The 25451-nt window shown below is 42.2% G+C and overlaps 1 protein-coding gene and 1 long non-coding RNA gene across 2 annotated transcripts in view; one reads left to right on the top strand and one right to left on the bottom strand.

The window, feature by feature from the left end:
* Positions 1-7863: 7863 nt before the first annotated feature.
* Positions 7864-25451, bottom strand: part of Rx (Retinal homeobox domain-containing protein Rx) — a 29159-nt gene continuing 11571 nt past the window's right edge. Inside the window, exons 5-6 of the mRNA XM_018105801.3 lie at positions 9078-9243; positions 7864-9010 (exon numbers count right to left, since the gene is read on the bottom strand). Of these exons, the coding sequence (XP_017961290.2) occupies positions 8310-9010; positions 9078-9243 (867 nt within the window). The 3' untranslated portion in view covers positions 7864-8309. The remainder of the gene's footprint in view (positions 9011-9077; positions 9244-25451) is intronic.
* Positions 18408-19276, top strand: LOC149090938 (uncharacterized). The gene is made up of 2 exons (XR_016197173.1): positions 18408-18710; positions 18783-19276. It is a non-coding gene; the product is annotated as an uncharacterized LOC149090938 (long non-coding RNA).

The raw sequence follows: 25451 nt of genomic DNA on the forward strand, positions 1-25451 counted from the left end.
GCCCAGAGCCAAGGCAACAAGCGTGGCTACATGGCTACAGTCGCAACATCATCATCAAGAAGATCGTCGTAATGAAGTTGTTCGGCTGCCTCGAACCCTTAAGCCTGCAATGATTTCGACTTTGCGGAATTTTTATTAAGTTGCCAATTTGGCAGCTACTTTCAGCTTGTTGACAGAGTTCATCAAAGTGAGCGAGTGTGTGTGTGTGTGTGTGTGCGTGGGTGTGCGTGGGTGTGCATCCGTGTGTGTGTGAATTAATTTCAAATTAGTTTTTGGCCACGAGCCGCAACGCATTATTGGATTTAGACATCCCCCGACCCGGGAAATCGGTTTGTGCGTGTGAAACAAACAATTGCAAATTGATTTGCTGAAGTGTTGTCCAGCTCGCGCCGTCGAAGGGGTTTAACCACAATGCCCTATTATAGCCATTAATTGAGCTAATTCACCAATTGTTGACCAGCTGCAGCATCAGCAGCAGCCTCAGCCTCAGCCTCAGCCTCAGCAGCAGCTGCAGCTGTATAATTTGGGCAGCTAATTTCAGTTTGTGGAAAAATCAGGTCAGATTCCGATTCCGATTCCGAATTAGAATATGCTGCCGGCGTGCATTTGTGTTAATGTGTGAGAGAACAGAAAGGGACAGAGACAGAGAGAGAGAGAGAGAGGGAGGGAGAGAGAGTGAGTGGGTAGGAGAGGGTGAAAACTCTATCGAATCGGGAAATTGAGTGCATGCACTGCCTGCATGGAGCTAAATCTATTTACGGCAACTGAAGGCAAGAAAACTTGAACTGAAAATTAAAAATGTAAGAGTGCCTTAGTTGGGTGTGCTCGACATGTAGATACCCTAAGCTCTGAGCTGTGCTGCTATGCCAAGGGCTTTGTTAAGGGAAATTAAGCAAAATTATTGTTGAATTGAGTTAGACTTGGCTAATCAAAGCAGATAAATATAATAACAGCAAAAGGCTCTTGGGATATATTTTACAAAATTTAGTTTGAGAGGCATATTAAAAATCTTAAATCTCTGTATTTATCAGATGAATATTAAGGAAATGGAATAAGTTATAAATGATAATAATTACCTATGGGTATATCCATATGGTATATTGAAGTTATTTCAAGTCCCTATCTTATGTGGTTCGCGAGATCGCTCTGTACATATATAAGCATATGAACTTCGCTTGCCTTGATCAACAATACATATACTTTATAGAATCTTCCACGCCTTCCTCTGGCTGTTACATAGACGTGCAAGAAACCAGCATACCTTGAGTTCCATTTTAAATGGGCTCAAATGAACATACAAATACTTTTAATTATATGTACAAAATTATATGTTTATCTAGCATTATACATATAGATTCCATATCTCTAACTTCCTCCCAGTGATTTCTCTATGCATATATCGCATTTCATTTCGAATCAAACATTTGCCATTTGCGAGACAAATTTTTGAGTCATATTTGGATTCACGTGCTGCTTGCAATAATTTTTGAAAGCAGACAAGTGTCCACATACATATAGAATTCTGATCTATAAGTATAGCCTATGCATGTATGTAGTTGGTATGTATCTGCAGACTCGATATCTATATAATCTATAACCTGTATAGAGAAAAATGCGCTCGAAATACACTCGAGTATGCGCTACAATTCGCATTCTATAACAATTCTATGTCTATATATATATATATATGAATATGTATAATATCTGTACGCCTCCAGCTTGAACAAAAAATATTCAAGAACAGAAAACGAAAACGAAATAGAGAACATACAGAAGAATATATATAGAGAAAATGAAAGGCAGAGAGAGAGAGAGAGAAAGAAGAAATACTGACAAAAAAAACTTTGAAATAATTTGATGGCAAAGTGTATAGAGATACAATTATGCATACTTTTACAGATATAGTAGATTAGAGTGGACCTGATTTGTACTAGCAAAGATATGTATAATGTTGGTGTTTGAGTATATTTTAAGAATGCCTAGTTTGGTACATTGCATAGTTTGATACATTGCCTAAACAAACATTCCATTCGACTTTTCTCTCTGCTGCAAACAAAGTAAGAATTAACCTGTTGTTGCTATCAAAGTGAGCTTATGATGGAATAAATGAAATGAAAACTACAGGCAACAATAAGTAATTAATTTTAATTTTCATTATACATATAAAGAATACTCTGCATTTTCTTAAAAGAAAAACAATAATTTATTTAATAAAAAGAAATATATATATAAACAAATAAACAATAATAAGAAATGTAATTATATTTCAATATAAATTTTTTTTTAATTATTCAAATATAATAAAAAATATATTTCATATGTAGATATATCTAGTTTCATTATACCCTCATTTTCATTAGATTTTTACATGTTTTATATATGATGAAGAGAACTATATGAAATACTTCAATTTCAATTTGTAGTTATTCCAAAATGTCTGCCTTGGTTCACTCTGAGCACTCGCTCTTGCCCCATGCGCCACAGGCAATGGAAATAAGTGACGCGGACATTTATGGTGCGCGCTAAAACAGATTTTTTCCGAGTTAGCTAAATACATAGACGAAATGCTGTTCAATAATTTGTTTCTATATTTTGTTGTTGCTGTTGCTGCTGCTTTGGCGCTGGTTTCATTTCGTGTTGAAGATTTTATTTTTAACATTGTTATTTTATATACACAAACAGCAAGCGCATAGAGATGGAAAGAGAGAAAGAGAGAGAGAGAGAGAGGGCGATATATTGGAAGGAGATATAGAAATATGTGTAGATGTATATAATGAAAAATAGCGCCAACGCTTTCATCATCGACCAAACGGGCTAGATCAGCTGTATGTCATCAATATGCGATATATCTAGAGAATGAATCGAGAGAGCAGCAGCTAGATATGTATATAGATAGATAGGCATACAGATATATAGACATGTACAGGGTATGTATGTAATGTGTAAGTGAATAAATGGGCATTTTGGCTAGTCGAATCGGAAGTTCTCTATGCCAGCAGCAGCAGCAGCAGCGGCAGCAGCTGCTTCTCGCCTTGGGGCTTCCGTTGAGGCCATCCACTCAGACTCGGACTCGGTGGTTTTTTGACAATTTCTATATATAGCTCAGCAGAGTCAAGAGTTGCTCTTCCTCTTCTTCTTCTATTTTTCTCGTTTCTCGCTTTTTTGTGAAACACTTGTCGCTGTCTGTAGTAGCTGTGCTAGCCCAATGCCCGCCCCGATCCCATGCGCAGTTGCACAAATAAATTTAAGTCATTTTAATTCGCGTCACAAGTTTTCAAGTTCAATTCAATTGGACTTTGACTCGGCTATGCACTTGGCTTGCATTGCCGCACATGCCTCGCCCAGCTGGCAGGCATCACCCACAGTTCTTTATTTTTGTCTGCCACAGCCTCTGCTGCATTTTCGCCTTATATGGGCTGCGGCACTCGCCCATCTCTGGTATTCTTAAGCGCATGATTCACGTTTGGCTTTCCCATCTTCCTTCGCATCACTCAATCAGCGGGCGGGCTAATAATAAGTGCACATTAGTTCTGAAGTGCAGCAGTCCGCAGTCCTCATTCGAGTCCGCATTCCGTATGCACTTCTTCTTCTGCGCCCTTCGCATGGCTCATTTACAGTTTGACAGCTGCCAGCAAACATTTTCGATATTGAATTCAGTTTATTAATGCATGTGGCAAAGCTTTCAAACAGGTGACGTTTCTCTCGCAAAGCTTTTATGCTGAAGCTTTTTTAGAATCTTTCTCGTCTGTTAACTGCTTGCCTCAACTGCTTGCTATCGAAGGACTTATAAGCTATTCAATTTTATTATTTTATGAATTAATATTTGTGAATGAAAATTGAAGAAGAATATGAAGAAGAATTATCGGAAATTATATATATGATGTACAGTATCATGAAATCGAATAGCAAGGACTCAAAGGCGAAGAAATTTATGCAACGGGAACTACTAATTCTTCTCATCCTTGAAGTAAAACTGTAAGTATTAGTAATATGTGAAATACACTGAGCTTATAATAAATTTTAATTTATTTAGGTTTTTGTCTGGCGAGCAATTAGAGCGTTAACTATAACCATGAAAAACCCCAATGGAACTTCGTAACGGAAATATGAAGGTAAACTAATAAAACTATACTCAAATATATCAATTATAAATATGTTTTTCTTTACTTTTCCAGATCTGCGGTGCTATCAACGATGACATTTTGGCTGATATTGCCTGAGAACAACGAATAGAACAACGTGATTACTACAAGTACAACTACAAATACAACTTGAATGCTACCTGTATAGTCTACTCCATAGATATATATATATATTTTTTTTTATATTAAGTCTTCTGTCTAGGTATATAGTAGTCTGTATAGTCTATATGTAAGACCAGTATCGTACCTACGCTCAACTTATGTATCTAAAAATCTGTAAAAAATCATTTGAAAATAATTCCCATGAATCGAAAATTAGATTTAAGTCTTTAATATATTGAAAACTAGTTTCTAAATACAAATTGTATTTATATTTTCCCAAAAGACGTTAATTAAAGAAAATATATGAAAGTTAAAATAACTGTGTTTTCATTTTGTAGTTTGTAGTTTTATTTTGCAGACTATTGCTGGCCTATTGTATTTATTATTCATTCTGCATGAGAATCTGCTCGGTGCACAGCTCAGAGAACATTAAAAAATGAAAGGGTGCTCGTAGTAAAAAAAAAAGATTTGTTTAAATTTACAGTGCTGCCCTCTAGAGTATGCAATGGAAATGCACTTTTCGATATATCAGCAAGAAAGTATGCCACAGTTTTATTTGTTGGTTGTGTACTTTGCTAAATGCATGAATGATAATAAAATATGTTGCATAATTTTGTGGTGGAATGTCAAAAATGTGTTTTTATTGCATATTCCCGAGGGCAGCGGGAGTAGCTACAGAAATTTGATATAAAACTGTTGCATACTTTTGTGATGAGATGTCGAAAAGTGAATTTCCATTGCATACTCTAGAGGGCAGCATTTTAAATTTAAAGAAATCTTTTTTTTTTCCTTTTTTTTTTTTTTTTGGACTGCTCAAGTCGTATTTTGAGGGAAAGCGTTTTGCGGTACGCTTCCATACGGCGATATCCACTGAGCGCGATGTGGCAGCTGGTGTGCCACAGGGTAGTGTCCTTGGCTCTCTGCTTTACTGCCTGTACAGCCACGACATGCCACAGCCTGATAGCAGCCTGTATGGAGCATCAATGCTGGCCACCTTCGCAGATGACGTATGCATCACATACAGGTCCCGTTGTGAGTACGATGCAGCGGATGGCATCCAAGATTTCAAATTTTAACGTAAAATTGCCTAAAAATACCAGGCGAGCAGCGGAGAGCAGCTGGTCGACAGAAATTCCTTGAAAATTTCATTTTCAAGGTCAACCAATTGAGTGCATCGCGGTGACACTCTAAACGATTTCAAGGCCATTCGGTGAGAGATTCATGTTGTATAGGCAGCAGCAACGAGCCAATGGCGTGGCTTGAAAAAAAGCGCATTCATGTTAGTGAGCATGGGTAGAGAATTGCTTAGAGATCCATAAACTCAGTTGCAGCAACTTTGTTTACCATTAAACAGGTCCAGTTTAAACGCAAAACCCCGAAAAATACCAGGCGAGCAGCTTAGTGAAGCAGCCTGCTATTAATTCTTATAGGGAGAGTTTGCACAGAAATTAGTTTCAAGGTCATGCGATTGAGTAACGCAGAATCGATCAGCCAATGGCGTGGGCTGAAGGAAAGGTGCATGCATATTAGTGAGCATTACCAGCGCATTTATGACTAGAAATGCTCAGTTGCTTTTCGTTAATATTCTCGCGGCTTTATGGGCAGCAGCAGCGCTGATCATAAATCAGTTGCATATATATATATATATATATATATATATATATCATGACATTTTCACTACGCAGTTGCCCAGCAGCCTTTATTTGCCGTATCAAGTCCAATTGGAAGGCAAAGCCCCGAAAAGTACCAGGCGAGCAGCGTAGAGCAGCACCTTGACATAAATTCTTGCAGTGGGAGCTTGTACAGAAATTAGTTTCAAGGCCATTCGGTGAGAGTGTTGTATGAGCAGCAGCAGCGCTGGACCAATGGCGTGGCTTGAAAAAGGCTGCATTCATTAGTGAGCATTACCTGCGCATTTGAGTAGAGAAATGCTTAGAGTTCTCGCTGTTTTATGGACAGCAGCAGCGCTGGACCAATGACATGGTCTGAAAATGAGGTGCATGCATATTAGTGAGCATTACTAGCGCATTTATGACTAGAAATGCTCAGAGATCATTATTAAGAGTGAGTGTATAAAAGTGTGGGTGTATTAGCATAATTTGTTAAGAGCTTAATGAACTGCTTGCTTCTGCAAGCAGTTGAAGAGGTGCGCGCTTTATTAAATGAATTATGACTCATAGATGGCGCCACCTACTACAGACAAAATATTAATTCAGTTGAAAATGAACATTTATAACAGAAATTTTTATATTATTCTACATTTGATATTTATTGGAAGTCAGCTCAACAAAGAGTAGAATATATTCAATTTAATATATTATATTTTATATTTAACTGCCAGCTTTGTCTTTATATAATAACTGAGCTAAGTAATTGGCATTTAATAAAAATTTTAAGTATATAGTAGTGTAAACCTGCATTTGTTTCCATTTAATATTCTCCACTCTGGCCGTGCACTACTCCAATATGAAATAAATTACTTTGAAACGATTGCAATTGCCTTGAAATAAGTAAACCAACTGCAACCCCTGCTGGACATGAAATTCTGCTTCTAGACCAATTCCCTATTTCGCTTATTTCCCCTGATAGTTGGTTGTGCTATAACATAAATACGTATATACATACATATACATATATAGAGTATAGTTTTGCATTTAAAGCACTTCGTAGCGAGATTTGTATACGCGCTTGGCAGGTGAGAAACGGAGTATATTGGCTTTACACTCCCTTGATCTCTCTGTATGGAATATTTAAGCTGACTCTCTATATCCCACAATTTATTGTGGCCATGGCAATTGGGAAAACGAACTAAATTCCTTATCATATACCATGAGCGCGTATCAAGCAGTCGGCTATGCCCTGCTAGTCTCTCCAAAGATATTGTGCGTGTGATAAGCACACAGAGTGTAATTGCTGGCAATTATCATTGTGCAGCTCCTGTTTGCCATTGTTAACACACACACATGTGTATAGATATATGTGTGAGATATGGTATTTGTCTAGTATATTCGAGTTGTTTGGGCCGTGCTTGCATTTTAATTGTGCGCGGCGTTAATCAATTATAATTCATACATTATTTTATAACATTCCTAGTGGGGCATTGGCGCTGTCTCTCTCTCCTCTCTGGCTCGCGCTCTTGTTCCTTGCTCAATTATGTGTCATTATGCGCCTTTTGTTTGCTGTGCATTTAGTCCTTTTTAATTGCATTTAATTGCCGCTTGTCAGCATTTTCAATTTGTTTATGCTCCTTTCGAGTGCTTCGCAGCCTTTTCCCATTTTCGTTTTCGTTTTCGTTCTCTGATTATTAATTTAGTCATTAATGAGTTTTCGACAGCTGATTAACACAGCTGATACGCGTTCGCATATAGCGGCAGCTCGAAATGCAAGTGCGAGGGCGGCTTATTAAGTTGTCCCACTTCACACAAGACGTTCTTGTCTGAGAGCTTAGGGAAAAGTCTGAGTTCCCTTCGCCTGAGTACTGATATAATCCAGATTTTGGCCAAATGAAAGGTAAGGTATACAAACGGAATATTGAGAGGTTTCAATATTCAGTCAGGTAAGATCTCAAAACCCTTTCCAGCTTGATTTTCTTTTCTCCCTCCCCAACGAACAGCAACGATTCGATGTGAGCTAAAACTTGTTTATTTATTTGTATTTTGTGCTAATATGCAAGTGGGATTAGGATGTTGTTTTATACATACATGTTAATCATTAATCATTATTCGTTATTCATTAGTATTATTATAGTTATCATTATTATTATAGTTAGTGTTTGTCTTTAGGAATTAGAGAGACGTTACAAATAGCTCTATATGCACATTAAAATCCTATTATTATTTGATTTGTTTTGATGATTTAAAAGACCATTTACTCACTGGGACTTCCGCTCTGCTCTGCTCTGCTCTGATCTGATCTGTTCTAATAGAAATTAGATTACAACGATGAAATTCTCTAAACTAAAACTCTCAAGCAACTAAACATTTATGATTATATATAATAAATCTCTGTGATTGAAGAACTAAGGCCTAATGCTTCGGGTTAAACTTGTGAGAATTGCTGCACCATTCAGACCATGGAGACGAGGCCCTTGTTGAGATTATCGAGATGCTCCTTGGCCTTGATGCGCAGCGTGGCAATCGAGTTGCTGCGCATGTCGACCGAGGGCGGCGTGCCAGCTGAGGCGCGCTTGAGGGCCAGCGAGGAGGATGTGGGCGGAGGGCTCTCCCGGCCGACGTCGAGCAGCTCGTTGCTGCACTTCTCCAGGCCGTGGCCGCCGGCGCCGTTGCCGCTGCCGGCATCGGCGTCGCTGCAGTCGCGCAGATCCCCGTTGGAGTCGGCATTCGAAATGCTGAGGTTTTGTGGTGACATGCACACGTCTGGGCCGCTGCACTCCAGCGACGAGGACGAGGACGAGGTGGTCGAGCAAGCAGTCGCTGTCGTCGCCGCCGGGGGCAGCGGCGTCAGCGACGTTGCATGCGGTGACATGCGTGACAGGTGCGGCGACAGATGGGACAGCGGCACCGCATGGTGGCCGGCGAGGGCGTGCGCATGCGGATGCTGGGGTGGGGGCGGCGGCTGGGGCCCGTTCGGCGGCGGCGGCGGCAGCTGACCGCTGTGCGGCCCATGCGGCGGCGGTGGCGGTGGCGGTGGCGGCCCATGGTGATGGCCCATGGCAGCCAGACTGCTCATGGTCAGATTGCCCGGGGCCAGGCTCAGCGGCGGGGTCAGATAGCTGGGATAAACGGTCTGCGGATGCGACAAGAAACCTGCGAAACCAACAATCATTCAAATGAGTCTCTCTTCCTCACTCGGTTATCATATCTCGTGACTCACCTGGCAGCGCGCTCAGCAGCGGCGGGGAGAGCCACGGATCGACGGGCAGGCCGGATGCGCCGCAGCCCAGGCGATGCGGCAGCTGCGTAAAGTGCGTCAGGCCCAGGCGCAGGCTCTCCGACTTCTCCTGGCGACGCCACTTGGCGCGTCGATTCTGAAACCAGACCTAAAAGAAAGAGGAGGCGAACATAAAGAAGGTGTCAGTTAATTAAACAGCAAATCGCGCAGAAGGCAATTAAACGCAGTCGAGGAGATGAGCGTTAATTTAATCAGGCACAAAATGGCGAGTGTCTAAACAGGCGCCAACAACAACAACAGCAGCAACAACAACAAGAGCGAAATGAAGGTCATGCAACATAATTGGAAAACTGAATGAGCTTAATTACGCAGCCATGATGAGCTGAAGAACAGCGGCAGGATGGGAGACAGCGAGAGAGGGAGAGAGACATCAAGCTGAACAAAAAAGCAAAATGGCCGCCCAGCCAAAATTGTTAATGAAAACAGCCGCACACAGCGCCAGAGCGAGATAGACGGCTAAAGCGTGAGGCTAGCAGAGGCAGAGGCAGGAGCAGGGGCAGACAGACAGTTAGACAAACAAAATGGCGTAACAGCAGCAGCAGCAGCAAGCGGCAGCAACAACATCAACAACTAGAACAGCGATTGACGTAGAAATAAAATTCAATTAGTGCCCGTGGCTATAATTAGAATTATCGTTACAATATGCGTGTGTGTGTGTGTATGTATGTGTATGAGCAGCTCTGCCACCAACCAAAGCTCAGGCAAAGCGTCTGTCTAATTAAAGCAAAGAGAGCAATTCAAAGAGAGTGCAAAGGCGAGAGACTGAACGAAGGTGCGAGCGAGTACGAATGCGAGTGCGAGTGCGAGTGCGAGTGCGAGTGAGCAGGAGTGAATGAATGAAGCCGTCGGCAGTGGGAGCGACTGAAATGGTTGGCGTATTTTGGATTTCCGTTATGCCGTCGGCGCCGCTGCTGCTGCGCTCAACGTAATTAAATGCAATTTGCGCAAATTAATAAGAAATTATTTCTGATGGAAATTTCATTACCATTATGTCGTTCATGTTGCTCTTGTTGTTGTTGTTGTTGTTGTTGCTCTGGTTGTTGTAGTTGCTGTGGTTGTTTTTAGTCGAGCTCTGAGCTCTGCTGCCACAAAATACATAAACAAGCCAGAGACAGAGTGTGTGTGTGTGTGTGTATATATATTTCCCACTCCCACTCCCCCTCTCTCTCTCTCTCTCTCTCTCTCTCTGTGTGTGTTTGTGTGCGGCGCTTTGGTTGCTCCGGCTGTTTAATTAAACATAATGGCGCGTAAAATTATTTTCGTTGTCAATTTGACGCACAGGCAAAAACTGATTTGCATTACAAATTTGCAGAGCGTGCTGCAACAGCAGCAGCAGCCGCAGCAGCCGCCTCCATCTGTCTCCCTCTCCCTCTCTCTCTCTATCTATCCCTTTGGCTGCTCTGTTAGGGAACATGTTGTTGGCAAATGCAAACAGAAAGTGAAAATTTCTTGTTTTTCTCCGCGAGTCAAACAGCGCTTTAGCAAAGTAATTAAGCTGTTAAAGCCATCGAGGCTGCTCGCTAATTGGCACTCGGTGGGCCCTTAATAATAAATCGGCTGAATGACAATGATTCGCTATAAATTTTATGCAGCTCCAAAAAGTAGGCAACAAATAATTTAAGGATCTCGCTCTGGCGCTTTGCGATGATATCTGTATAAATATAAGTGATAAAAGCTAATATCGTTAATTGATAGGATGCTGCAGTGAACTGCAGTGAACCGAATCCACACATTTAAACATTTTCATAATATTGCAGGCCTAATTCATCAATAATAATAGGTCTGAATTTCAACGAAAAAACCTTTGCAAGCCTATCTGTTTAGGAAAGGAGCCATACAGAAATATTTTCTTTAATATCATATAACTAATTCAAAGAAATTTGGATGAGCAGTAAAATATATAGCTAAAAAACTTTACAGCATTTAGTTTACTCGATCAATTATTTTCTTCAGAAGCAACAGCTGAAAGTATTTCAAATTGTCTGCTGTTCTATTTCGCACACTAAGGCACACCACGCAGCACTCTTAATTCATAGTATAAAGGTCTGTAAGTACTTCCATTCCATTCAGTAAGCGCTGCCAATATATGGCTGCAAAGCATTTGTTAATAATAATAAAAGAAAAACAGATCAATTAGCTTAGTCGAGAGGCAGAAATAACAAAGCTCAAGGAGCTAACGCACACACACATATACACACACACTCGAGCAGACACACATACACACACAGAGTTGTCTCAAAGTCTAATTTCCTGTCGCTCAAATCTGTACGAAGAAAATAAATTAAAGTTAGCAGCTCTAGGCCACAGTTGGCCCCCAACCACACACCCACACTCACACACACACATATACACATTGAGTAGAAGCTTCAAATGTTAAATGAATATTGACATTTGGCTGTGGAAGCAGACGAAGAGCAAAGCCTGAGCCAATGCCTGGCTGCCTTGCAGCCTCCCTCTCTGCCTGCCTCGCTGCCTGCTTCTCTGCCTGGCTGGCTGGCTGCCTAGCTGCTGTACGCCGACTGTTATAATTTGAGTTTGTGCTTCTTCATTTTAATTAAATCATCAAAATCAATTTTGTAATTTCCATTCATGGTGCGTCATAAGCGCCACAAAGCGAGCGACCGCTAGAGAGAGAGAGAGAGAGAGAGAGAGAGAGAGAGAGAGAGAGGGGGCCAAGAGTAGCCAGCAAGAGGCAGCGCGTGCATGTGTATGTGTGTGTTTGTATATATTGAAGGCTGGCACGCCCATCAGCCACATCAACAGCATCATCAACATCATTAACAACTTCATTATGAGCTTTGGCAAATTGTCTGCTTTCATCTTTGGCTGTTTTGCTCGACTGGGCGTGCAGTCTCTCTCTCTCTCTCTCTCTCTCTCTCTCTCTCTCTCTCTCTCTCTCTCACTCCCACTCAACCAAACTCAATTTTCCACCCCATAGACAACAAATACAAACACACACACACACACACACACATACACATGCTTCAGCCATTTTCAATTTTGCTACATTTTGTGCTAGCCCGCCCAAAAACCCAGCAGACCCAAGCGAATGCCTCCAGCATTTGCCATTCATATGATGCTGGAGCTGGGATGCTGGGATGATGCCAAGCTGAGAGCACGCGCCTGGCCGCAACAGCTGCCACGCCCCCACGCCGCCCGCCTCATGCCGTGCGCCTCGTCAACCACTTTTCAACTTTAATCTTTTTCATAAACTTCACATTGGCAGCAAACAATTTGCGTCGCCAACAGCGCTGCCAGCGTCAACAGCGTCACAAGCGTCACAAGCGTCGCCAGCGTCGCATCAACCCCCAAAAAGCAAAGGGCCCAAAGCCCACAGCGCACGTTATGCTGCTGCTCCATGTACAGCCGCTCCTGCTCCTGCTCCTGCTCCGTCTCCTTCTCCTGCTGCTCTTCCTCCTCTTTCGTCGTCTTTAATTTTGTTCGCAGCAAAGTTTTGCCATTTTATTGGAAAACTTCTGCCGCAAAGTGTCGTCGCCCAAAAAGCAAAAGCAGCATACAAGGCGTATACGCAATTTGGCTTGTACTCTCTCGTTCTACCTCTCTCTCTCTCTCTCACGCTCTCTCTCTCCCTCTCTTTCCCTGTGTGTGTGTGCACAAATTGCTTTTCGAATGTTTTTGACAGTTTGCAAATTGGAAAATTGACTTTTAACACACAAGAGTTCAGCAGCTTAATAAAACTGTTGCCAACTTTTGCTACGCACACGAAGAGCAAGCGGGAGAGCGAGAGAGATAGTGAGTGGCTTGTCCATTACACGTTTATTGTTGAGAAATATGCATAGCAATACTTCCGTTTGGGCTTTGACTCTGTCTCGGGTTTTGTGGCCAAACAAATTGGAAAACCGTTTATGGCCATTGGCTAAGTGCTCTTTGGCTAACTAGCCCCGAAAGGAGTCTATGGGGAAATGGCAGCGCGAATCGCTCGAAAAGTATCTAGAGCTGCAATTATACCTATTGCATAAGCATTCCCACTGCCAATCGCTTTCCATGTCTCATGCAATTCAATCAATTTCGATTGCGATAAGCACTTAATTGCGCTCGCTCAGTCGTTCACTCGTTCGGGGCAATGCATTATAATTAAAATGAAAACTCCTGCTGCGCTCAAGGATATTGATAGCGGCGCCTAAACTAATGCCAATGCAATGCATCTGCCGTGTGGAAGCTTTAATTCAATTAAAAACGAAAAACGAAAAACGAAAAAAAAAACGACGACGCAACGGCAAACCCTAGCGCAGCGAGCTCCCCCTGGCCAGACCCTAATTATATGCCTGTGCAGGATTTCGCCAGACATCAGACGGCCGACCTGAGTTGAGCCTGTCATAATTTCAGACCCAACCCGACCCGACTCCGACTCCGACTCCCGACTGCCGTTTACCCAGTCCCGAACAAAGACACAGCGTGGCGTCCTTTTAGCGCTAGTTTATGACATGTTCTCTGCCTCTGCATTGTTGCTTGGCTTTTAGTTCCGGCAGAGCTCAAACTCTCGCTCTCTCTCTCTCTCTCTCTCTCTCTCTCTCTCTCTCTCTCTCTGTCACTCTCTGTGCCTGGGCCATATCCTGTGGAGCAAACAAAAGCTTTTTTTCGGCGGCACACAAAGCGCGCACAGAAGAAGATGTTTTAATTAGTTTAGAAGCCGACAAGCATATTGATTTACACTCAAAAGCCGACCAGGACGATTCACGACGTTTGGCTCCGCGGAGCTTTGAGCAGAGTCTGAATCATACACATACATATATTGAGTAGCTCCTTCATAGGTATTTCAATTTGAATTACGCCTCGATAGGCATTTCAATTAATAATTCCAACTCCTCTGCATCTCTATCTCTCTATCTCTTTCACACTTGTAGACTCTATACAGAAATCTTTACTATATTGATATTGATACTGGTATTTTATTATTATATTATCTATAATGTGTCCCCATATCATAATCTCCTTCAATCTTTCACGTCTCTTGGCTGCATTTTCTCTTTCCCACTTTCTCGTTTCGTAAACCCTAATTGAAATTCACTTCAAACACTCGCAATAACTTTCATATTAACTGTGATTAGTCTCGAATCATTCTCAACCTGTCTTCCATCAGTCGCTCGTTAAAATTTCATTTCGAAGCTCTACAAATTCCAAATTTGCTTTCTCATGTGTGTTTAGGACTTTCCCCTTAGCCCTCATCGACTCTGTCATAAGAGCTGCATTTGGACTATTCTTGATTTGTTTTAGACTATGTGTGCTTAGCAGGAGCAGCTCAAGTGTCCTGGGTGCTCATTATGCTTAATAATAGTTTCGCTTGCATACGAATTGTTGTAATTCAAAGCGAGACACACGACTCTCCCCCTCCTTCTCCCTCTCTCTTTCTCTTTCTCTGTGGCCTGCCAGCTGCAGACCCAACTGCCACGCCTCGGATAACGCATGTGAAAAGTCAAAGGCGAGTGTCCTTAGCCCCCACTCCCACTCCCACTCCTCTCCCTCACTTCCTCTCCTCCTGGCATCAGCTTCACTCTATAGCTTAACACCCACTCGATCAACGCTCGCTCAAATTACCTACCGATTTCAATTGTGGCCTTTTTTTCTGCCCACTCTCTCACACACTCTCTCTCTCTCTCTTTCTCTGTTTTCTTCTGCTCAACTTGAATTGACTTTGACTTGGAACTGGGTTAGGGGCGGCGGGTAATTCGACTTGGTTTGTTTGCCGGGGCGTCTGTTTGCAGTGCGCCACGTGTCACCCTGTATTTAATTAGCTATTTATTTACTCGCTGACATGCCGAGCAGCACAAAAGCAGCAGCGACGCCGCGAACAGACCTAGCGAGCGCACGCACAGTTAATAAGCAGTTAAATCGGCTACAAAGAACGACAAAATATGCCCAGCAGCAGGAGCAGGAGCAGCAGCAGGAGCAGGAGCAGGAGCAGGAGCAGGAGTAGTGGCAACAGCTGCCTTGGCAAATAGTCGTCGACCAGCATCGCAGTGATTAGGGCACGGCAAGGGGGCGAGGCGCGGCACAAAAGGGGGCGTGGGTAGTTCAACTGTGTCACACGCTTCACAAGGCAAAGCAACGCTCGCGCTCTCTCCCTCTCTCGCTCGTTGACACTCGCCGAACGCAATTTTAATTTGCAACTGTGGCTAAGCAAAACAAGTTCAGATCAAGCGCGAGGGCAGCTTCATAAGTATGCAAGGAAGGAAGGCATCTAGAAGAGTTGACACAGAGTCAGCAAGAAAGCTAAGTTACTTGTCAAACAGCCCTCGCAAGCTGCTTTATTATATTTGTATATTTGATATGCTGTATTCCCAATTCATGGGCAACTTAGGTAACAGCCCTCGCAGGCTCATACAGCCATGTCCGTTTCTTCTAAGCGCACATTAATTTTTGTTTTAACCAGAGGCTAAAAGCGCTGGCCACGCTGTCGAGGAGAAGAAGGGAGCAGGGAGGGCAGCAGGAGAAGAGGAGAAGAAGGGAGCGGAGGAGGCAGCAGGAGGCAAGCGGGAGGAGTAGCAGCCTCTCGCGCTGACTTATTTGCTCTTTGCACTGTCCAAGCATTCAGGCAGGAAGAGGCAGGAGAAGGCAGGAAGAGGCAGAAGGAGGCAGTAGGGGGCAGAAGTAGCGCCGTCTCATGCTGGCTGATTACTCGCATAATTTGAATAATGTTTTATGACAAAATAAATTAGTCAACGTTGCGAGAGGAGCTAAAAAACTTTGCTGCATATATTAAAAGTTGTTCAAGTTGCGAGTTGCTCAAGTTGTTGCTGTTGTTGTTGTTGTTGCCATTGCTTGATAACTTAATTAGATTTTTTTTTGTATTTTGTGCGTGCGCTAAAACTGAAGGAGACCAAGGAAAAACTAAAATATGGAAACCGAAAAATTTGTTAGGTGATTAATTAGCACATAATAAAGTGGGAAAGCGCACGGAAAATTATTTAAGTGTTTTATGATTTATTCAGCAAACAGCAACAACAAAAACAACAAGAGAGAGAGAAAAAATTGTATAATAAGCAAATGATTGAAGCAGAACGCATAAAACCAATTAGCATGTTACACAAAATTAATTAAAAGCGGAAATCAAAAAAATACCCACAAAGCATGTCAAATGGAAATGTATATAAAAATGTATACACATACATACATATGTATATATTCCATATAATTATAATAAGCAGCTTGTGTGTGTGTGTGGGTTGACAACCAAAAACCCTGTCAAAGTGAGTCGCCTGCTGCTCCTGCTCGTTGTCAAAACAAGCATTTATATAAAGCTGATTAAGTCACATTTCACATATCGTTCTTTTTTCCTTTTTTTCATGCCCTGGATACCCCGTGAATATGGCCCAAACAGGTTATGTTGACATCGTTAGAGCGTATGTAACGGGAGGTAGAAGAAGCGAGTGAGCGTACTCGATGTGGCGCAGATGCTGAGTTGATCTAACTCTGTCTGCTCTTCTTCTAGTCCGTCTGTCTGTCTGTTTCTGCTGCCCGAGTCATTTGCCTAGACAAATATCAAGCTGTTCTCTTATCACAGCTAAGTTTGTAGAATATTCATAGAAATCTCCTTCTCCTTCTACCTTTTTCTCCTACCGTCTGTCCTTCCTTACGCTTTCTTTTAGCATTAACTACTTCCACTCTTAAGCTATAAGAGCTAAAGACTTCTGAAACTTTTTAATCTACTATCGAGATCCAGGTATACATATATATGAATATGTTTATCGATAGATAACAAGATCAAGTTATTGTCATTTCTCTAAATGTTATCCCTTTAAAAAATCTCACAGCTTCAAAAGTCAGGAGTTCAAGGAATACACATTTCCCAAGGAATTCACAGGGTACTCGTCTAGTCATCTACAGCCGACTAGAGCACTCGTGCCACAGCTGTTATGGGGCACACAAATTCTTATAAGTACCTGCCGCATTTTTGTTGAAAATTTCTTTTTTCTCAACGTTTCTCGCTGTTGCTCTCTGGGTGAATATTTCTTTGATTGACTCGACCAAAATCGAAATTGTTTTCTTCCGCACTAATTTGACAACTTAAGCCAACGCTCATTTAAACTGACAGCAGATAAGAGAGGAAGAAAGAGAGAGGGAGAGTGTGTGCGAGAGAGAGAGAGAGTGTGCGCGGCATACCTTTGACAGATGTAAAGAGATATTCTTAAGCATGAATCAAACAATCATGCGCCTACACAGGCTCAATTAGGCACTGGGGTGAGAGGTATCAGGTTGATGAGCAGGAGAAGGAGAGAGAGAGGCTTACGAGTAATGCATTAGAGTAAGACTTATTAAATGGAATCATGTTTATTATTATAAATTACATGTGGATAAAAGCCTTGGGGAATCCAGCCCATACATGAGATGCGCAGAGAATTGCATAGCTATATAAATAGATAATATGGTCTGCCTTCTTTGCTCTATCTCGAGTATTTGAAGCGCTATCGATCTCAAATTCAGCAAATAGCTGCTGCTTGGGCACGCATAACCAGAGACTGAATCCTTTCTTTGCCAACTCACCCGCTCCAGCTCACATTCCAGCCTACTTTATTGTTTGGCCTGATCAATTCTAGCTGCTTTGTACTCTCGCTTGAGCTTTGCCGCTTTCAATTAACCCCCATTAGAAGCTCCTGGCACAAAGCAAGGCAAAGGCAAAGGCGTAGGCGTGGCTCTACCTGAGATCGGCAAAGGCCGAAGCGAATGCGTGTCGCAATTAATTAAGCCAAAAGAAGACGCAGTTGGCAAGCAGCGAGAGGAGAGAGAGACAGAGAGAGGGGGAGAGAGCAAAGACAACATTGTCGGCATCGTTTGTTGAGGCATTTGTTGTTTGTTTGCCGCAATGGCATCCAATTTCATTCCTTTATGCGACTTATTGAGTTTGGCCTGGCTCTCGTCCTGGCCCTCGTCCTGGCCAAAGGGTGTCGTTGCCGACGTCGCTGTCTGTCTCAGCCGCTGGGCAAAGGACTTTAAAGCAGCCGCCGTTCGCATGGAGGCCATAGCTGGGGCAATGCGACGCATCCTTTTCGTGGCCAAAGGACAACGTGGCGCAGCGTGTGCGCAATTTAAGCTGCGAAACGTGTCCTTCGCGTACTCAAGCGACTCGATCGGCGGCTGGTTGCGCTTTTTGCCCCGGCTAATCAAATCAAATGAGCGCGTGCGTCGGATTTGCCTAGTGGCTGTCACTAGGAATGACGCAGGACGCAGGACGCAGGACAAGGAGCGCAGAACGTTGCACGGCCTCCTTTCACTCATAATTTCGTTAGGCTTCATATCGAATTTAGCGTAACCTGTCAACACATTTCAATAAAAGTGTATAAATCAAAAGGAATGAAATTATAAATCATTTTGCCCCGTCGACAGGCCGCTCCAGCAACCCCCGGGACGTGCGCGCACACCGCACAAACATAACCTCACTTGACATTAGGGGTAACAATAAAGGAACGACAAAAAAAACAGGAAAACTGGATATATAAATAAGGAGGGGGGGGCAGGCAACAACATAGCGCTGCATGCGCAACCCCTAAGCGAAGCGTAAATATGTTTGGCTTAAACTGAAACAAAATATGATCAAATGTAATCATGCGAATACAATTACAATTACAGTTGCAATTACTTTTTATAAGAATATATATATATATATCGCAGGGAGACAGCGCCACAGAGAGAGAGAGAGAGAGAGAGAGAGAGAGAGAGAGAGCGGGAGAGATGAGCTGTGAGAAAAGTCTCTGCGGGGAGCAGCTGCTTTGGTTGGTTGGCTCGAGTCAAGCGTCGCACTTGAGTCGTCAAGTGCATGTCCAGGCTGAAGGACATCTAAGGACTCGCGAAGGGGGTGGCTGCCCCTGCCCCCGAGCACCCCCTGCGCTCATGAATATTATTCAATTTGATGTGTGCCTAAATGCTGTGTAATGAGTTGCACATCTGTTCGCCCAGAGGCCGCGGAGTCAAAAGTAAGCAGCGACAGCAACAGGAGACGATTGCTCCGAAGTTTCGCATTATTATTATTCCTATTATTATTATTATTATTGCATTATGGCACTTGCGCTCTTTGATTGCGTTATGTGTCAGATGTCAAGAGCCGCGCGCTGAATCCCTTTTTTACACAAGCGGAGCAAAAAGTGCTTCACGGCAAATCGAATAAGCTCGCAAATTGTTTTTCTTTTATAATTCGGTTTTTTCTCTCTCTCTCTTCGTATTAACGAGCGGCAAATTGTGATGTAAATGGATTTGTTTAGGCACACGTAACAAGAGAGAAAGGGAGAGAGAGAGGGGGAAAGGAAGAAAGAGAGAGAGAGAGACAGAGCAAACTGTACTTGGATACCGAATAAGAGTTCATATACATACATGAGAGATTAAGCTTGGGACAGAATTTCTTCGGTTCATATATTGTTATATATGATATGATATAATAGCTAATAGCGATAATATCTACAACCTCAAATCTACCTAGATAAGCAAACATTTGATGCATTACCCCATATTACCAGACTCTTATGGATGACTAGAGTCAAATCAAAGAAATAGATTTGCTTGGGCAAAGTAAAAGAGACTGTATAAGAGTTTCCACTACTGTTAGTCAAAGTAGTTTTTATACTCCATTCTAGAAACATATTTTGTAATGCATTTATGTACATACATATCAAAGTTAAAGTAGACAACTCTTAGAGTTTTCGAGTTACGAGTAAAAAAAGAGTAATCTCCATAACATTTTGCATTGTTATGAAAAGAATTATAGCCAGATAGTCAACCATAAGAAGAAGAGCAAGTTTATATATGAAGATTATAATGAAATTCGTAAGTCTTCTATTACATTTAAAATTTCCAGTCAGACTTGCCTAGTAAACCTGATCTATAGAATATATTTGTGGAATCTGACTTATTATTCCGAAGCTCCTTCTAAACATTCCTTCTAACCAGCGTGCCCTATTATGCATTTGGCATGTAGTACATCAACTGCTTTAATATATTTGATTGTTTAGCTTGGTCTCACTGTACTCCCTATTTTAACGGCATTTTTCATATTTCATTTCATTTGGTTTTTTTTTTTCATATTTTTTATTTGACATAATTAGTCAGCTCGCCTTCAAGTGTTGGCTCTTTGTGCTGTTGGACAGTTTAGTTCAGCATAATTTTGAATAAGCAGCAGATGTGCACAACACACACACACACACACACACAGGCACATCTAGGGGCAGGCAACCCTCATACTTGACTTGACTTGGCTGGATTTTATTTATTTATATTTATTTATTATTTACCCTTGCGGCTGCTTTGTTGTGGCCTATGCACTTGGTGTGTGTGTGTGGGTGTGTGTGTGTGTCAAAGGTGGCATAATGTGTTAATTGTTCCACGCCCACGCATTAATAACGGCACTTGAGTACAGCTGTCGCTGAGTAACTTTTTAGTCTTCATTCGGGCTATAAATACGCTCGCTGGGGAGTGAGACTGTCTAAGGTATTACATAATAATAGGCTGCTCAGGGATTGGGGATCACGGCTCAAAGGTCAGAGCGCACAGCGCAGGTCAGGTCATAGGTCACTTGGGCGCCAGGCAAATCACAGAGAATGCCCAATTGATGGCAATGGAAAACGCGAGCCAAAACCACAAAGTTGACTTCCCTAGAGAGAGAGAGAGAGAGAGAGAGAGGGAGAGAGAGAGGCTGAGAGTAGCCAACTAAAAATGGAGCTCATTTATGCAATTGTTGGCAATTCCAATTTTCGATATCGAGAACTGTGTCTCTATCGCTTTCTCTCTCTCTCTCATTCGCTCTCACTCGCTGTCTGTTTTGCCTTTGCCTTTGGCTTGCTTTCTGATTATTTTCATTATTAGATTTGTATAGGATTTCAATAAAAAAGCTCCGCAAATGAACCTAATATGCATTATTATTATTACGACATGTGAAAACGAAAGCGAAAGCGAGGGCGAAGGCGAAGCGAATCGACTCGACTCGCTTACAGCTGTCGATAGGCAATGGACAAATGGGGCGTTACAGACAGACGAGAGCGGGCGAGGCGGGGTGTGAGGGTAGTCAAGAAATAAACATACTATAAATGTCTAAACGGAGGCAAAGGTGGAATTGCAATAAAAATCTATTTTATTTGTTAGTGAAATGACATTTTTATTTGTTTGCTTTTTATGCACACACACACAAACAGAGACACACAGAGATACACAGAGAGACACACATGAGCACACTCAAACAGAGACAGACAGTGGCTCTGTCACGTCACACACGTCGTATGCGCAATATGCATATAAACAAACATTTCTTATGTGTACATTAAATCGTATTTCCCTTTTGCCCATTTTCCATTTGTTTTTCCTCGCTGCCAGTCAGCATTCGGTGTATTTTCCTTGACAGTTTTACGATATTTAATCATTTGGCCATGCAAAATAATTGACAGCCATTTCTCCGCTGCCTGCCGCAGTAATATTAATAATAAAAATTGCTGAACGTGAACGCATGTTAGCAAAAATAATACAATAAATACAGAGAATACAGCGAGTAACAGAGATCGTGCATTGTTTTTCGCTTTTATTTGATTTACCTAAAGCAATCAGACAAGAGGCTCCAGACACGCCAAGGCATTGGCCAGGTTATACACATTACGATATGTGCATGAGTAATGGAACAGATTTCTGCTAAATACGTAGAACTACTCTAATAATATAAGAGAGTAGAGGCAACTATCTATAGATATACATCAATCGATACTTAGCCTATCGATGACAATGAGGCTGTCGATAATCGTGAACAGCTTACGCAAAAGAGGAAGAACGGGAAACGCAGGAAATAAGAGAGCTGCGGAAATCATTTAAGTGAAGAACGAAATAAAACCTTCTACACTAGGTAATAGGGTAGCTTTTCTTGAAGAAGCCTTTTCTCAGTATAGCAAGTATCATATTTTAGTGCTGAAAATCGAAAATCGAAAATCGAATATTGACTATCGAATAGCTAATAGACATAGCTCACAGACAAGTTTACCCATTCATTACTGGGTTAGAGCAGCTCTTTATATCTCTTTCATCTACTCTTCCCTGCCACACATTCAACCCACACACACACACACTCTCATTTCTGGCTTCAGCTAACTCACTCAGCATAATTTTCCTAAATTTTCTTTAGCAAGTCAATTGCTTTAGCCTCGTGCGATCTATATTCATTTAGTTTTGAGCGAGATGCCTGCTCCATTTGCTGGCCATCAATCAATGCCCCCGAGCAAAAGTTCTCTCTGCAATTTGCTTTGCTTTGCCATGCTAAATTAGGTTTTAATTAAACTCTTTCTTCTTCTGTTTGTTGTTGTTGTGCTGTCTGCGCGTCTGTCTAACCCACTCGATTGTGTTAAATGCGGCGCATGATTGAGGCACGTTTAACCCTTAAACGTGGCAACATTTCGCAAACCCTCGAAAGAGGAAATTTGTGAGCTGTCAGCGTGTAATCCAAATAAAATAATTGTCATCTATGGCAGGCACTTGCGCGCCGAGCCATATGTTCGGGCTCACAGGACTCGCAGCACTCACAGGATTCGCTGCGCCGTCTCGGCGTTAATGATGTGTCTAGCGTTTGTTTAGCTCGTTAAGCTGTTGTTTAATTTGGCGGCTTAACGCATTTTGTTTTGGTTACGATCGCAGATAAGACTCAGCTTAAGCTAGATATATCTACACAGAAAGAGAGAGAGAGAGAGAGAGCGAGAGAGTTGATATAGCTGCGTGTGGTTGGCATATTAATTGCCTTGGCCGTACAGCCAAACCACAAAATGACACAATTTCAATTTGATTTGGCAACTTTGGTTATTCTGCTGCTGCTGCTGCTGCTGCTGCTGCTGTTGTCTTTTACTCTTTTCTATTTCAGCTCGACTGGGGAGGGGAGAGAGGAGGGACCACTGCTCGTTTCTATTACAACAATGTAAACGAGTGCCAGGCCAATATTGGCCATTTAAACAACAATCAAACAAGCCACAACAATGCCAAATGCGAGCACACAATGCATCAAATGCAAAAATCCAATCAAACTTTTTAAACAAACATTTAGCAAATCTATTACAATACATGTAACTCTTCAGGCCACGCCCCCGCACCACCACCGACCGCCCTCGCCGGGTTGGCAAATGAACTCATCTAAACGAGAAATTGAACTGAATATTGAGCCACTGATTGACTGAGCTGGGTACCGAGCCCCATCCACCCGCAGACCACGAACAACTCCATTCCATTTTCATAGTTCACTTTTCTTTTATATTTTCTTTTCGAGCATACATGTCTCTGTGTGTGTGTGTATGTGTGTGTGTGTGTGTGTGTGTATGTGTGTGTGCAAACTTAATCAAAACAAATTTCCACCTTCAACGAGTTGCACACCAAGCAATTTCCACACAGCTCCAACGATAACTAGAACTTCATGCAAACTAACCGCAAATGCGATTACACACACACACACACACACTGGCAGAGGGTGTGCAGACCGAAAAAATGTGCCCACCAAATCGAAAAGAAAAAGCAAAAGAAATCAGCGTATTCTTCTAGCTGGTGCAAGACTAAGAGATACCCTGTTGCTGCAATTGCATATGGTATATATGTCAGTACAAGTTTTTGTTTATTATAATGAATAATAGAAGAGCTATTGGAGAAAGGAATGAAGCATAAGCGCCGTATGCATTAGTGTAAGCGATATACCAAATTTGGCATATTTAGCTCATATAGATCTCGAGTTATGTGCATAAAATCAAATATCAAAGTTGACTTTTAGTGATGGTAAAGTGTTGCGATATTGGAAATAAATAAGGTATGTTTAATTCATAGTGCGATACATAAAAATAAACACTTTTAAAGTTATCAAAGTCAGCTCTTCTTCAGTTCCTTAACCAATTCTCACATCCATCTCAATATACCCCATTCTCAATCATTTCCAGGTCATGTAAAACGAGTTGAACTTGGGGACCCGCCCGCCTCGTACACCAAGGGTTAAGGGTAGGCAGGTGCGATGGGAAAATGGGCGGGTAAATGGGGGTTAAAGGGTATACCTAGCCGAGCTGCATTCGCCCAAATTTGAATTCGTGTCAATTTGACAAAGTGACACATGAGGGCCGTACGGCCATCTAGAGAAACGCGGATAAAACGCGGCAAAGGAAATTTTTATGCGATTTTCGTTCATTACTTTTGTATTTCGTTTACTTATTTTTTCTTCTTCTCCTCTCAAATTTGTTTATTTATTTATGTGCATATATTTGTGTTGCCAAGCAGAGAGAGAGGACGACAGAGAGAGAGAAAGAAAGAGCTGCGATAATGTTTAGTCAATAAAAATGATTTGTCGTCTGAGTAAACGAATTCATGAAATTTGATATGTCCTTTGCCGTCAGTCGAGACTGTCGCCTGTCGCCTTCCGACTTTCGGCTTTCGACTTTCGACTGTCGACTGTCGAGCTGCAGGCGAGGTCCTCAGCTTACCCACTCAGTTCATGACTTGGAGAATAACACATAAAAACTATGCCACAGGGCGACGGGCTCAGACTCGAGTCCAGCTATGTGCAGCTATGCAATTAGATGGCCGCCCCAATAGGAAGGCAACAGCTAAGTCAAATAATAGACAGATGGATATAGATATGTCAGCTATCTAGGAAATGCCACTCGAGCTCTTTGATGGCAGAGCTCTATACCGAGTTAGATATGCGATTGGGGCATGTGCTTTGGGAGGGAGGATATGTAACAGTGGGAGCTTATTTAAGATTGATATTGAAGAGATGTTGTATAGAAGAAGAAACCTTAAATAGGCCGCTTATGCATATGAGAGTGAAAGGCGTTAGCCTTAAGTATCAATAGGTCCTTTCAATTCCCTCAAGCTTCCTTCTATCTTCTCTCATTTCCAGTTCTGTCTTAGTCTCCTCTCATATCTCTTCTGTCTTTAGTGTTCTCTTTACTCTCTCTCTCTCTCTGTCTCTCTCATTCCCTCTTCTCACTTTCTTATGTAGAGTATCTGGTAGTCGAGCAGAGTTTCAACTACACTTGCCTTTGCTTTTGGGCTTCTCCGATTGCCGCGCCGGGTGTCTTTTATGCTACACCGCCGTGAAAGGAATTTACGAGGCGCCCCGCCCGTTAATGTCGCAATTTGCCACCCGAAACGAATGGCAGCCAGACATGCATCCACACGAGTGGGCATGAAAGGCGCATACACTCGCCAAAGTGCATGATTCCCTCAGCATAAATGGGTAGCTGCGCTGCCAGAGGTCGCGCGTCTTGTCATTCGCATTGTCATTTCGCAATTGAGACATAAATTTTAATATGCACTGAAAGAAAGTTGCGCAAGTTTTTTCCCTGCCCTCTCCCA

The sequence above is a fragment of the Drosophila navojoa genome, chromosome 5, assembly GCF_054131105.1.
Source record: "Drosophila navojoa isolate 15081-1374.11 chromosome 5, UAZ_NAV_1.0, whole genome shotgun sequence".
In the NCBI taxonomy this organism is placed as follows: domain Eukaryota; kingdom Metazoa; phylum Arthropoda; class Insecta; order Diptera; family Drosophilidae; genus Drosophila; species Drosophila navojoa.